This window comes from Colius striatus, chromosome 11 (genome assembly GCF_028858725.1).
Source record: "Colius striatus isolate bColStr4 chromosome 11, bColStr4.1.hap1, whole genome shotgun sequence".
Lineage (NCBI taxonomy): Eukaryota > Metazoa > Chordata > Aves > Coliiformes > Coliidae > Colius > Colius striatus.
Genome location: NC_084769.1, coordinates 2,239,580 through 2,253,765, shown reverse-complemented (window position 1 = coordinate 2,253,765; position 14,186 = coordinate 2,239,580). Strand labels below are relative to the sequence as shown.

At 45.0% G+C, this 14,186-nt stretch overlaps 1 protein-coding gene across 1 annotated transcript in view; it reads right to left on the bottom strand.

The window, feature by feature from the left end:
- NEB (nebulin) overlaps window positions 1-14,186 on the bottom strand; it is a 138,406-nt gene that overhangs the window by 5,926 nt on the left and 118,294 nt on the right. Inside the window, exons 133-145 of the mRNA XM_062005209.1 lie at window positions 13,975-14,079; window positions 13,425-13,529; window positions 12,769-12,873; window positions 11,944-12,036; window positions 10,103-10,195; window positions 8,630-8,722; window positions 4,065-4,157; window positions 3,285-3,377; window positions 2,634-2,726; window positions 2,123-2,215; window positions 1,099-1,191; window positions 683-775; window positions 294-386 (exon numbers count right to left, since the gene is read on the bottom strand). Coding sequence (XP_061861193.1) covers window positions 294-386; window positions 683-775; window positions 1,099-1,191; window positions 2,123-2,215; window positions 2,634-2,726; window positions 3,285-3,377; window positions 4,065-4,157; window positions 8,630-8,722; window positions 10,103-10,195; window positions 11,944-12,036; window positions 12,769-12,873; window positions 13,425-13,529; window positions 13,975-14,079 — 1,245 coding nt within the window. The remainder of the gene's footprint in view (window positions 1-293; window positions 387-682; window positions 776-1,098; window positions 1,192-2,122; window positions 2,216-2,633; window positions 2,727-3,284; window positions 3,378-4,064; window positions 4,158-8,629; window positions 8,723-10,102; window positions 10,196-11,943; window positions 12,037-12,768; window positions 12,874-13,424; window positions 13,530-13,974; window positions 14,080-14,186) is intronic.

Sequence of the window (14,186 nt, the reverse complement as noted above, 5' to 3'; positions counted from 1 at the left end):
TCTCATACAGTGTGAGAGCAGCAGAACCAGAAGGCACTTAACAGAGGCTTGAAGGTAACATATGTCATATGAAATTCAGGTGTTGTTTAGAGAAACCACCTCCAGCTAAAGCAGTGAATCACAGGGAGAGAAACGCTCCACTGCAGCACGAAGCAAAGAGCCTGTGCTATGCATTTCCCTCTGCCTACTTCATCCTTCCAAGCACAGTAGCTAAGTAGTGATGTTACCACCTGCAGGGGCTGAAAGGATCCTTTTGGATGCATTTCCATCCCCTGGCTGTGAGCAGCACGTACCGAGCTGATGTTTTCCTGGTTGCGTTTGGCTCTCTCCATCTCCGGAGTCATCGGGGTGGGAGTTCCCTTCGCCAGATGTTCCTTGTACAAAACCTACAGCGTGCAAGAGGGAGTCCACAAGTCAGGCTGGAGGGATTCACAGCCCCTTTCTGCACGTGGTGTTATTGTTTAAACAATAAACCCATCACTGCCCAGGGGCGGGGGAGAGAGAAAAGATGGTGGGAAAGGAAGCGTCTAAAACGTTACTTGCTAGAGCAAAAGGTGCCACTATCAAAGGGGGGAAATAGGCAAAAAAAGAGGAAAAGGGAGAAAATAAGGAATTAGAAGTGGAGCTTTTGTTCAGAGTGGTTATTTTTAAGCTAAGGCAGTTGTGTGTTGTCTTTCAATACCGAGCTAATGTGTTCTTGATTGCGTTTGACTCTCTCCATCTCGGGAGTGACCGGGGTGGGGGTTGCCTTCCCTAAGCCTTCTTTGTACACAACCTGGAGACCACAGAGGAACCCAAGGTCACAAAGGCACAACTGGAAACCTCTGTGTTACTGGGTTTAGAGTAAAACACCATCCATTAAGAAAAGAGGGGAAAAAAAAAAAGAAAGAAACAAAGAGAGGCAAAAGGTCAGAGGAAAAATAGTATTAAAAAGTTAATGAAGGGGGGCAAAAAAGTCTCCGAAGTGACAGAAAGTTTAAGAAATGACTTTCTAACGTTGAAGGACAAAAAAATTAGAGGGTTAAAGAAAACCAGGCAGACTGAAGTTGTTAAAAACAAGTGCTCCCTCATATCCCTTTTACTGCTTCCAGACAATACCGAGCTAATCTGTTCTTGATTGCGTTTGACTCTCTCCATCTCTGGAGTGATGGGCGCAGGGGTTGCTCGCCCCAAGTTCTCTTTGTACAATACCTGTGGGATACAGAAGATGTATCCTGTGTCTGAAACCACCACCCCCCCAAAAAATCCCCAGGCCTTGAACACAGAGCATTACTTTGTTACCAGGTTTCAAAAGAAGTCAGGGCTGATTATGAGAGGCAGCACTGCACAAAAGCCAAACACCCTCCGCTCCGAGGAATGGGGAGCAGAAGGAAGAAACTCTGAAGGAAAACTTGTTATTTTTCTGGTTAACAATGCAGGGCTCTATCCAGCTACAACCAGAGGCTGGGGAAGCTGCCTGACACCCTAGCCAACTACTGAGGTGATGTTTTAGCTGCTGTTTGGACTGTATTTGAAGCGATTCACGACCTTTTGGGGAGGGAGTTTTGTTGCCACGCTGGGCAGCTAAATAAAGATGGGTGGGTGTCTGGCATCACTGCACCATTACACCCATGGGTCTCCCAAGTCCATCAGGCCACCTCAAAGCTGTCACTGACACCCCAGCCTGCAAGGGAACAGTCTCCTTCCTTTCAGGGCATTCTGCTTGAGCCATCCCAAGTCACCTGTCACAGCAGGACACTCTCGCGTGGGGTATTTCAGGGTCAGGTGGTTGGGTCCCTTGTTTGTTCGTTGTTCCGCTAAAGTCCAACACCCCTGAAAAGCCAAGGAAAGCTCAAGCACTAAGCACAGGGAGATCAACCTGAAAACCTTCACCAAAGGATGCTCAGCTCCTAATATGGTCTGGATAGAGCCCACAGGTGCACAAAGGGAGCTGCAGAAAGGGCCCAAGTTTCTGGATCAGACTGTTAACGCTGAAGTAGTTTCATTTTAGAAGTATTAATTTGCAGAAACAGAAGTATCTAGTTTTTGGTTTTTAAATGAAAATCTACTTTGAGTAGGTAGTTAGAATGTTACTGTATTAAGATGAAAACCACAGAAGAAAAGATAATCTGGTTCAGGGTACCGAGCTAATGATTTCTTGATTGCGTTTGACTCTCTCCATCTCTGGAGTGATGGGTGTTGGGGTCACTTTCCCCACATTTTCTTTGTACAAAACCTACAGGATACAAGGGAGTATCCAAATGTCATTAAAAAGGCACTGCCAGCTCCAAACCAAACCCAACCCACCCCAAACCAGCATACAGTTTATCAGCTTTGGAATCATTACACTGAGAAAGGGTTAGAGCTGGGGCACCACCTACCAAACACAGGTCCTGTAGGGAATGAACTCTGGGAGAGCACGCTCGTGGCAAGAAAGGGTTAAAAAACAATGCAGAAAAACAATCTCCACCCCCAACAAAAAGGTCAAACCCAGTTGTAGAAGCCCCCTGCTTCAGCCAGCGTTAAACGGGGGAGCTGTTACTGTGTGGTTGTAAGCAGAGGGAGGAGGTGCATTAGGAAGCTGCCCAGCCCTGTTAAGCACCCTGTGAAACGCTCCAGCCCCAGCTGCAGAACTGGTTTCCTGTGACAAATACCGAGCTAATGATTTCTTGGTTGCGCTTGACTCTTTCCATCTCGGGAGTGACAGGGGTTGGGGTGGCTTTCCCTATGTTTTCTTTATACAACACCTGTGAGACGGGAGAAAGGAGCCAAAGAGAGCAGCAGTAAATAAAAGCTATCTGGAGGAACAAAGCCCAAGGCTTCTTTTGTCTTGCATTTGTTTTCCCAGGGCTTAGGGATTATGTATCATTTTTAAAGAAGGCACTTAGTGTTTTACTGGAGAAGCAGGGTTTGGCACACTGGCTTCTTAGCTACAGGATCACAGTGTCAGTACTACATCCAGGAGGCCACAAAGGTACCATATTGAGGGGCTGAGGATGTTATGAACGTGGAAATTACATGTATATATTTTAAAAGAAGAATGTCAGCACTGCAGAGGAAAAAAACACCAGAGGAGTTTGGTAAGTGCTTTTAGGATTAGAGTAGGGCATTAAAATCACTCTGGAAAAGCACCCAAAGCCTGCAACGAGAAGCTAAAGGCACCGCTGTAAGACACGAGTACAGTGATCACTCCTGTGAGCTGCTGTAGAGCCAGGGTCAGTGTTATTCTGGAAGGAGTGTTACCACTGTTAAAGTGTTCTTTTCAACAGAGTTAAGGGGAAGTTGTTTCCTTCTTTGCAAAGTACCGAGCTACAGATCTCTTGGTTGCGTTTGACCCTCTCCATCTCTGGGGTGACGGGGGTGGGGGTTCCAGTCCCCACGCTCTCTTTGTACAACACCTGCGTGGTAAGAAGCATCCAAAACACAGAATCACAACTCAATCATCCAACACCAAGGCAAAACATTTGAGTCTGCTGGAGCTCAGCCTGCTCTAAGGTGCCCTAAAAGCTGCCCCTGGAAGTAATGAAGTGTGGATTGCACCTGCGAGGGGCTGGGGGCAAAGAGCTCTGTGGTTTTATTTAGCAGGTGCAACAAATGCAACACAGATTCAGAGGCTTAAAGGCTGGAAGGGACCTCGAAAGGTCATCCAAGTCCAACCCTCCCGCCACAGCAGGACCACCTAGAGTAGGTCACAAAGGAGACTTACATCAGGTCACCCTTTCATGTTGGAGGAGAGCTTCGCTGCCACTGAGGTCTGCTGGGAAGTCAGACAGACCCTCCCTCTTCTCTAACAGTGTTACAGCAGGAAAAACCCCCCAGGATTTAAAAGAACCAAACCCACATATAAAAGGAAAAGGAAAGTGGGAATGGGGAGGAGAATGGTTATAAATCTTTAGGGTAGGGTAAATAAGGACAGCTATGAGAGAGTGGTGGGGGGTTACACTGGAGAGTGTAGTAGAGTGAAGAAGAAAGGATTTAAAGTTGATTACATGGCTATAGGGAGCAGAACTGTCGGTTTTAATAAAGGTTAAAGAGTTGTGTTTCAGTGGAGTTAAAGGGAGTAACATCTTTCCCTCCACAAATACCGAGCTAATGTGTTCTTGATTGCGTTTGACTCTCTCAACCTCAGGAGTGACAGGTATTGGGGTTCCTGTCCCCACGTCCTCTTTGTACAACACCTGTGGGGCAACACAGCTGCATTAAAGAGGGGGAAAAAGGAAGAAGCAGGCAACAGTGACACTGCTGAGAGAACAGCCTGAATGGTTCACAAAGGCACTCTTGAGCTAAAGCCTGGAATAAAAGAGAACAATTAAAATGCTCCTCAAAACTACACAGCTGAACATCAGTGCTCTGCGATGCCCTTTGGCAGCAAGCTACAGGATCTGCTCTGTTTGCTCCTCACGAGCTACACGGCATAACTGAGCAACACCAGGCCATTAAAAACACCCTGAAGGCAGAAAGTGCCAAATCCAACACCAAAGGAACACAGACATCGCTTCTGCTGCATTTCCCCTTTCCAGAAACATCCCAGCAGGTGCCACTGGCAAGCCTTAGAGCTCTGTTACCCACGGGGTTTGTGTCAGGCACTCGGGAGTTTAGTCCTCATGTGAAAGTAAGTAAAATCAGGAGAAAACACTCCCCCACACACACAACAAAACTAGGGGTTGTTGTAACAAAGGGAAGGAAAACAGGGTGTTTTTTAAGAGGAGAAAAAAAAGTTAAAACATAAGAAATATCAAAAGAAAGGGGGAAATCAAAGTTATGATGAGGATGACGTAAGAGAAGAGGAACAAGAGTGGTGTCAGTAATAATCGTGGGGGAAAAACCTCAAAGGGACCAGGAGAGTGTTGTTTTCTGTAAGTTGATTACAGGGGAGCAAGATGTGTGTGTGTGTGTGTGTGTTAGAGGTATTTTAAAATAGATTAAAAGGGATTTTCTTCTGCTTGTCACACTAAAATACCGAGCTCAAGTGTTCTTGATTGCGTTTGGCTCGCTGGATCTCGGGAGTGACGGGCGTTGGGGTTCCTGTCCCCACGTCCTCTTTGTACAACACCTGTGGGGCAACACGGCTGCATTAAAGAGGGGGAAAGGAGCAAGCAAGGAACAGCAGCGCTCTGCTTGCTGAGGGAACACACACAACACGAGGGAGGTGTTTCTGAGATGCCTTCAATAAACATGGGGATTGCAAAGAAGTCCATTCAAGTGAGAAACTGAGTGAAACACTAACACACGGGTCTGACTTCTACCAGGGCTCAGGACACCTTCCTGGCTTGCTGAAGTCCTACTTAGAGCTGGTGTGTAGTCAGAAGACTGGAGCTCTAGATAAATCATGAGTGCAGTCTTGTCTTTTCACTAGCAGCAAGGTAAGCCTTTTCCTGGCTGTACTTGATCCCTTGGAGGATCAGGTCCCAGTGTAGCTTCGTGACAGTGTTTCCAAACACACACACACCTCAACAAAGAGCCATCCATTCCCCACACAACACTCCCTACTGGCCAGAGGTCACTGTGAAAGGACCTGATGTGCTTATTACAGGAAGGACACGGAGACATTTCCACAGGAGTGTGGAAATGGTACCTGAGGAATCACAGTTGCTGGTGCCCTCCTGGCTCAGGTGACTTTCCTCACCCTGAGAAACATCCCAATGCTACTCATTGTTTCACCCTGCAAGCCTGTGCTACCGACACATCTAGAGCAGCTTCTACACCAGCTGGAGGTTTGAGCCAACTGTATTACAACCTTTGAGCCTAAAGGCAGAAAGCATCCTCAGACACGCTGCAGAGGGAGCAAAGACATCAGTTCTGGTTCATTTACCCCTTCCACAAGCATCACAGCAGGGCACAGTGGCAAGGAGCACTGCTACACCGAGGCCACAGCCACACACTTGTGTCAGGCAACACAGGTTTTAGTTTTCATATGTGGTAAAACCAAGGGGGGGGTGGAAAAAAAAAACCCAACCCAACAGCCAAGGATTGAAGTGATTAACAAAGGAAAAACAGATATTAAAGAAGAAAATAAATACTTTCCAAGTGCAAAGGAAGATGGAAAAAAGGGGATCTAAGAGTTATCATTAGCAAGGTGATCTAAGCAAAACCAAGTGAGTGATAACTACAGAGGAAAAAAGCCCAAAATGAGAGGAACAGGAGCTTCTTTTGTGTGTAAATTGATTACAGGGAAACACTAGCTTTTTTGGGGGGGGATAGGGAGTGGTTAAAATCGCTTGAAAACAGATTAAAAGGGAAAGTGCTGCTTTTGAAAGCCCCAAAAATACCGAGCTACAGATTTCTTGATTGCGTTTGACTCTTTCAATCTCAGGAGTGACAGGTGTGGGGGTGCCTGTCCCCAGATCCTCTTTGTACAACACCTATATGGCAGCATGGGAGTGTAAAACAACAGTTAAGGACAAAAAACAACCACCCCCACCCACTGCATGTGATGGAGATAACACATATCATATCTATGCCCACTAAATGTACTAGAGAGCAGGACAAATTAGGAAGTAGAAGCAGTCACCAGTTGTGATACCTTCAGAGGAGATCTTCTGAGAGCTAGAAATGCTGCATCCTATTTCTCAGCAGGACAATAAAGCATGGGAGGAATGGAAGTCAGCAAGCAAACAAAAAAAACCCACCCTTTTTTGTTTCCTAAATCTCAAAACCACTTCAAGGTTAAGGAAGCTTTAAGAATCAGAGAAAGCTTTAAGCATTAAAGGATGTGAAGCATCAAGTAGTAGGATTATTAAAAGCTCCCCTTAAAAAAGAAGTACATAAACCTAACAGTGATTCAAACATGTCATGGCAGAAAGGGGATGGCCCTATGTTTGCAAGTTAATTGGAGGGAGGAGAAAAACGTATGGGTGTTAAATAGTTATAGGGAGCTTTTTGTTTCCTCTTAAAGGACTAAAAGATACCGAGCTACAGATCTCTTGATTGCGTTTGACCCTCTCCATCTCAGGAGTGACAGGTACCGGGGTGCCAACCCCCAGCCCCTCTTTGTACAACACCTGTGTGGCAACAGGGAAGTGTGAAAAACAAAAAAACAAAGAGAAAGGGAGGGAAAGAGGAGGAAAGGGAGGAGAGAGAGAGAGAATACAAGTCATTTAATACAGCAAAACTTCCAAGGCATGAAAAACAAGAGTGTTGTCAGCCCTGTTCAAAGGCTACCAAAGAAAAAGGCAGTGACAATAGCCAGCAGGTTTGTTGTCACCTCACCTGGGTGCACACAAACACTGCCAGCAAGAACTGCAAGGGGGCAAAGCTTGGCTTGAGCCAAGTAACCTGAAGGGTCTGTGGTGAAGAAGTCTGCTCACTCAAACCAAAAGATGCTCCCGTGAGCAGCTTTGCCTCTCAGATTCCTAAACAGGCACATCAGCGTGAGAGAGAGGGACAACTCTCTGCACTGTCCTGTTCATCCCAGGTCAGGACTGGATTTCCTATCTGTCACGTCTGGATTGGGTCAGAGGGAGCCAAAATCAGTCATAAGCTGCTCTAATTAACACAGCAAATGCTGACAGAATGGTCGTTTGACTGGCCTGTGTTAGGAGTAGAAACAATCTGGACAGAAATCCATTACTTTTTCCATACAGATGCATTGTTTGTCTTTTCAAATTGCAGGGATATGGGAATGCAACCCAGGTTTCCTTACAAAGACCTGTAGGATATTAAAACACACCCAACACAGCAAAAGCAGGAATAAGAGACAACACAGGTGAGCTGCACCACGCTGCTTTGCTTTTGGAAGTGTTAGGAATTCCTTTCTCGTTTGCAGTGCAACCAGTGTGGGGAGTCTGAAGACTGTTAGAAGGACTGAGGAGGAGGCTGGCATCACTCAGACTCCTCATGTTCCACTGGGAATAAAAAGAAGTTGCCATTTAAGTGTTTTAGCAGGTTAAAAGCTCAGACCACTAAGTTAGGCTGAGTGAAACGTTACAATATAAGGACACCGCCAGGGTTTTAGTGACTTGATAAAGGGTTGTTCAAAGCTCAACAGAGAATTGAAAGGAAATACTATGGAGGAGTTAAAGGGATTGGCTTGGGATGTGAAATGGCAGGGTTTGTTCCATTTGGCAATACCGAGCTAATGTTCTCTTGGTTACGTCTGACTCTCTCCATCTCCGGAGTGACTGGTGTCGGGGTGCCAGTCCCTAAGCCCTCTTTGTACAACACCTGTGAGGTACAAGAAAGTTTCCAAGGAAAACCCCACTCAACACAGGCAAAACCATGAAATCTGGCTGTTTGGTAAGTTATGGTTAGCGTTAGGATCACTTCTTCATGAAATGCACACTTGTTCTAGAGGCAAACATTAAGGAAGAGGCTGATGGTTGATTATTCTGGAAGCAGAATGACTGCAGATAGCAGAGGATAAAGGGTGAAGATAAAACCACCATGGAGAGAAACACCACGTTAATTTCACAGCTTATGCCCAGTTTTGGTTCTTAAGAAAAACAAAAGAAAAAGCACAAGAAGGTGTAAATCACAAGAAAAGAAAAGTTAAAGTGCAAACAGGTGGAATATAAACGGGTTAAAAATACTGGCAGGGAAAAGACAGGGTGAGATTCTCAACCACTGGAGAAAACCAGATTACATGTTAGGGTGTTATGCAAAAAAAGGAGTTGTTATATATATATAGAGAGAGATTTATTGGTTTAAATACCGAGCTAATGTGTTCTTGATTGCGTTTGACTCGCTCTATTTCTGGAGTGACAGGGGTGGGGATACCTGTCCCTAGGTCCTCTTTGTACAACACCTGCAGAACACAAGCACCCAGCAAGGTGAGAAGATCAACAACTGCAGCACATTTGGATAGATAATTCACCTGGCCCCTAGGTAACCATAACCTGGGGTGGTATGTGAATGTGTGCACGACTGATGGTGCTCAGTGTGCACCTTTAACAGTACAGTCACCAGCTCAGCGCTAAATGTCGAGGTGCTTGAGCACACTGAAGCCAGGAGAATGCTTCACTGTGGTAGGGCACCAGGTTAAATACCCTGCTGACCTGGCAGGGTGTGTTTTGCTTTTCATTAGGAACTGTACTAATATTACCTTTCAGGCAGCCAGTGTTTCTGGAGGGGGGTTTAAAATGCTGCCAACTGAACCATTTCTGACACAAAACCCCTTTGCTGTGGGCTCCGTTTCATTCTGATCTCTGTGCCTGTTTGTATCATTTTACTTTGGTTGAGGCTTCTAGTAAGAAAAGTAATGGAGTTCTAGCTCTCAGGTTACTAGGTTTAACTTAACCTCTGATGGTTTGATTTAAAACAAGTTGCATTATTTCATGAAAGGGTTGCATAGGAGATGCCTGGCCTGGTTTCAAAGCCAGCCATGTAGGAATACATTACAAATGCCTTCCCGGTGCCTCTAGCAACATGTGAAATAGTTGCAACAAAAGAAACTAACAAAAAAATTCACTGCTCCATGGCATTGAAACAAAGAAAAGAAAAAGTCAAAAGAAAGCAATCACAGCAAGGGAAATGGTGTAAAAGGTTAGGGAAAAATGAAGAATCATTGGGGAAAACCCCACCTCAGAGGTGCAAAAGGGAGCTGTAAAACACATGGGCATCATCCACAGCTCAAAAGGGAGATGGGACTCGGACAATCAAGAAGGGCAAGTCGTGAGATATTCATTCTACGGGTGTCAGAGCTCCTCAGCACCTGTCAGCCCCAGCCCATGTCCTGCCTCAGCTCTGTGAGCAGAGATCAGAGTAAAGCAGCAACGGCTCAGAATCAGGAGAGCAGGTCGTGGTTACTAAAGCCCACCCTTGACTAGACCTGGGAAGAGCCAGGAGCTGCTTCCATTTACAGTTGTCACAAGGCTTTGTGACTACAGAAAAGGCTCCAATTGGAGGGTTTTTTTGCCACAAAGCTCTGTCTAGCTGGCCCATTTGTTTTCAGACCAATTACCAGACATCATCTGGCTATCTATTCGTTTTCAGCTCTGTGCTGAGGTCACAGAAGCAACACGTGAAAGTGGCTGGTTGTAACGATGGCTGTGAAACTCAGCTATTTAAGCTGCCTGCTGCTGAATACAGGGATGTAAGAGATCTGTTCTCCCTTCAACAATAAATACCCACAAACACCACCAAAGGCTGGAGCTCGAGCTCTGCACCAGCAAACACCGGCCATTACCGAACTGATGTGCTTCTGCGTCTCCTTGACTCGCTTCACTTCTGGCAGGTCAGGGATTGGAGTTCCTTTCCCAATATTCTCCTTGTACTTAATCTACAAAGGCACAGATGTTACAAAAAAAAGAGCATTAAAGCACAGCAGGCACATGGATGTGTCACAAGTTGCGTGGATAAAGAAACACGGGGCCTTTACACTTTGTGTCTTGGGTACTAAGTGTATTCTGATAGAAGGAAATCATCAAGGAACCTTCTGTTAGGCTCAGACAGCTCTGCCACACTCCTACAAAGCACTTCAACAAGAACTTTGCTGACAGAGTCTTGCTTGAGCCTGAATCTTTTTGATTGAAGCTTAAAATGCATCTCAGCGAGAGCAAGTCCCCTGTTTATAACAGCTCAGAACCATTGCAAGGTCTCTTGCACCCAGTTCCAAAATAATAGGGATATTAAAACAACTCCCTGCAGATTTTAGCCTGATGGCATTGAAACAGGCATCTAGATTCACATGGGGATGCATAAAAAGCCTGATCTCGGTCTCTCGCTGGCCTCAACATGAACAGAGAGCTGCTGTTAAAGGAATACCATCACCTTCACAGGGAACCTGTTAGAAGGTAACTTTAGCTGCTGATGAAATGTCACTGTGAACAGCATTCACAGTGAACTCCTTCACCAGAGGACTTCCTAAAACAGCTGCAAATGCCTTTGAAGTTCATTTTTTTGGGGTAGGTTTTGTACCAATAAAGGAGAATTTGGGCTTTGTAAAAAGAACCCATCATATTCAGTAAAGGTGGGAGTCATCACACAACAGGTTAACCCTTACAGTGCTATTTGCATTTCTACTTATAACAAAAGAAGAAAGAAGAGCATTTCACAAGGACATATTGAACACAAACAAAGAGCTGGAGTGTTAGTAGCTCTCACACTAAAATCACATCAGCACTCAAAGAGAGCGTGAACATTACTCACCAATTCCAAAAGACATGTAAGGTTTAGGATTATTCCAACCTGAGAGTGTTACAGCTTTTTGCAGAACACAAACACATGCTTTGATGAGGCTTTTGACACTGTTTGCCCTCAGAGACAAGCCAACAGAGCGTGGGTGAGGCTGCACGGTGGGGCCCAGAGCACGTTGGTCAGTGGCACGAGGGCTGGTGGGAGGCAGCCACCAGTGGAGTACCCCAAGGGTCACACAAACAGTGTTTGATCCCCTCCTTAGTCACCTGCATGATGACCTGGACAACACTGATCAAGGTGTTTAAATACCCGGTGAGAGGGAATGAGAAGAGGGAGCTGCTCGTCTCGGCTGTGCTTCAGTGACAGGAGGCAAGGGGCACAAACTAAAGACCAGGGAATTCCATCTGAACACAGAAAAACACTTTTGTACTGTGAGGGTGGTCAGACAGTGGAACAGGTTGCCCAGAGAGGTGCTGGAGCCTTCACCCCATGAGACGCTCAGAGCTCCACTGGATGCGGTCCTAAGGCAACCTGCTCTAGCTGATTCTGCTTGAGCAGTGGGGTTGGAGTAGGTGGTCTCAAAGTGGTCCTCTAACCTAAATGATTCCTTGACTCTGTGCTAAATAAACTGTGCTTAGGATGAGATTAAAATGATGGCAAGAGCTTCCATGTTTTAGAAATGGATTGTAAGTAACAAATAGAACGTTAATCATTAGAAAGATTACTGTTAAAGTAATAAGAGTAGGCAAAACCTTTTAGAAAGTAGCCCTTAGTTGGATGGATTACTGTCAAACCACTGTTAGCAACACTGAAAGAAATAAGGTGGGGAGGGGGAAATTATTTCAAGTTGAATTAGCACTGGTAGTGTATTGAGAATCAATTCTTTTGTACCGAGCTGATTGCATCCTGGGTTCGTTTAACTCTCTGCATCTCTGGTGTCTTTTCAATAGTAGTTCCAGTTCCAATATCTTCTTTATATAAAATCTTAACATTTAGAATGAAGACAAAAAGGTTAAGCATACAAAACACAACATCCTTTCTCCTGAAGAGTGAGTACAAGCTCATGAAGTTGGTCCACAACAGGGCAGGCTGAAAGCCAGCTCAGAGGATCACCTGCCTGTCTGAAGTCTGTCCTACCATGAGTGCCAAAAAGGGGAGGGATGGTCATTTATACTTGTGAGGATGCATTTTAAGGAAGATATAAAACCATTTTAATAGTTTCTGGACTGAAGGACAGTATCTGCTCTAATTTGTTCTGTTTGTTTCAGCTTGGTTCATTATGTTTTACACAAATGCCTTCCAGCTAGCTCCTCATGGCAAGTGACAGAGCAGACTTTAGGCACTTCATGGTAACACAGGACATGTCAACTAAGTCAGGCAGACAGTTGGCTCTTCACTGAGAGAAGACAGTTGCAACACAACAAGGATACAGTACTTACATGGTAGCAGGACAAAAGCAACGTGGATACTAGCAATATCACTTAAAGTACACGATCGATTGTTTAGCCCTAGCACAGCTATGTGCATGTGAAAGAGTGAAAAGTAGCTAAATCTGCTGAGAAAGAAACCCAGGTTTGTTTAAAAAAGCTCTGATCTGCATTGAAATAGATCAAGAACGTAAGCACCTGTAATAAAAGAGCCCAAACCAGTTATTTTTATTAACCATATCGACCTGGGTTCTTTGGAATGAGAACTGAAAGCAGAAAACAACGGTACCGAGCTGAAGTTCTTCTGGTTTTCTTTCACACGCAGCATTTCTGGTGTGTCTTGCACAGCTGTAACTTTTCCTTTACTGTTCTGCAGGTCCCACTGATACTGGAGCTGTTGAAAAAGTTGGAGCAAAATGTTAACATGTTGAATCTACATCACAAAAGTTTACTCATGGTTTTCTTTCAAGATGGGAAGATCAAATAGCTTCAAGTACACCTTATAAGGAGGCAATTACACCACCAGCAGCAGTGATATAAAATGTACCTGTTACAAGTATTCCCATTTAAATCTGCAGCTGGATTCATTGAAAAATCCTGAAAGGTGTCAGACTGTAGCTAAAGCAAGTCTCAGCAATGAAAGGTAAAGACTTAAGTCAGATGTGGAGTCCTATTACTGACCATACAGTCCTGCAGGTAGCCCCGCTGACAACCACTTCTGTAACTCTCTGATACTGGCAAAGGGATTGTCAGAACCCTGCAGCAGGAAGTTTCTTTCAAGAAAATGCCAGGATGGTTCTGATTCCCTGGCTACTGCAGAAGGAGGCTGCTGCATGCATAGTGGATCCTCTAACTGAAGAGCTCCGGGGCAGCCTAGTTGGGATTAGAGGGTGGTATCGGGACCTGCTTGGTGACGGTCACTGTGGTTATCGTCTGCACACCTACCGTGCTAAAGTTCTTTTGATTCTCACGGACTCTCTGCATTTCTGGTGTGTCTGCTACAGGCACATAGTATGGCATGCTCCTTTCTGCATCTTCTTTGTACTTTTTCTGAGAGAGAAGACAAGAGACATTCCATTAACAGCACAGCACCCATGAACAATCTGGCGTTGCTTCTTGTTGCATAACACCCATCTCTACGGAACTGTGAGCACCTCTGTGTCTGTTGCAAAGGCAGATTATGCCACTGTGTAACGTTTATCTTAAACATTAGATTGTTAAGGAGAAGGAAAATTAAGCTAAATGCACTCAGAACAAAATCAGCTCTGGTACTGCACAAGGAATAGAAACTATAGTTTCATTTTATACAGTATTAAAACCAACAAATAATTAAACCCCGATGAAAGGAATTTCAGAGCAAGAGATGCCACATCAGGGCTTTGCTGTTCTGCTGTGTTTCCTGAATAGTGGGACAAGCAGCTGTTCAGGTGCTCCAAACTAGTGTCCACTGGAGGTTCCCACATGAGCAGTGAATAAATTGCTTCATTCCAGATACCTGGCTGGAGAGGTTCTTGACCTGCTGGGCGTGAATAATCTCTGGCGTATCGACAACGCTGGTGTAGTTGGCTTTCTCCATTTCTGCCAGTTGTTTGTATTTGATCTGTTGGGGAAGGCTCACATTTAGGTGCTTAATTATATCTTGACAACAATTTTCACTCGCTTTCATCAGAAAAAGAACTTGTGAAGTTATTTCCTTTACAGAAGGCA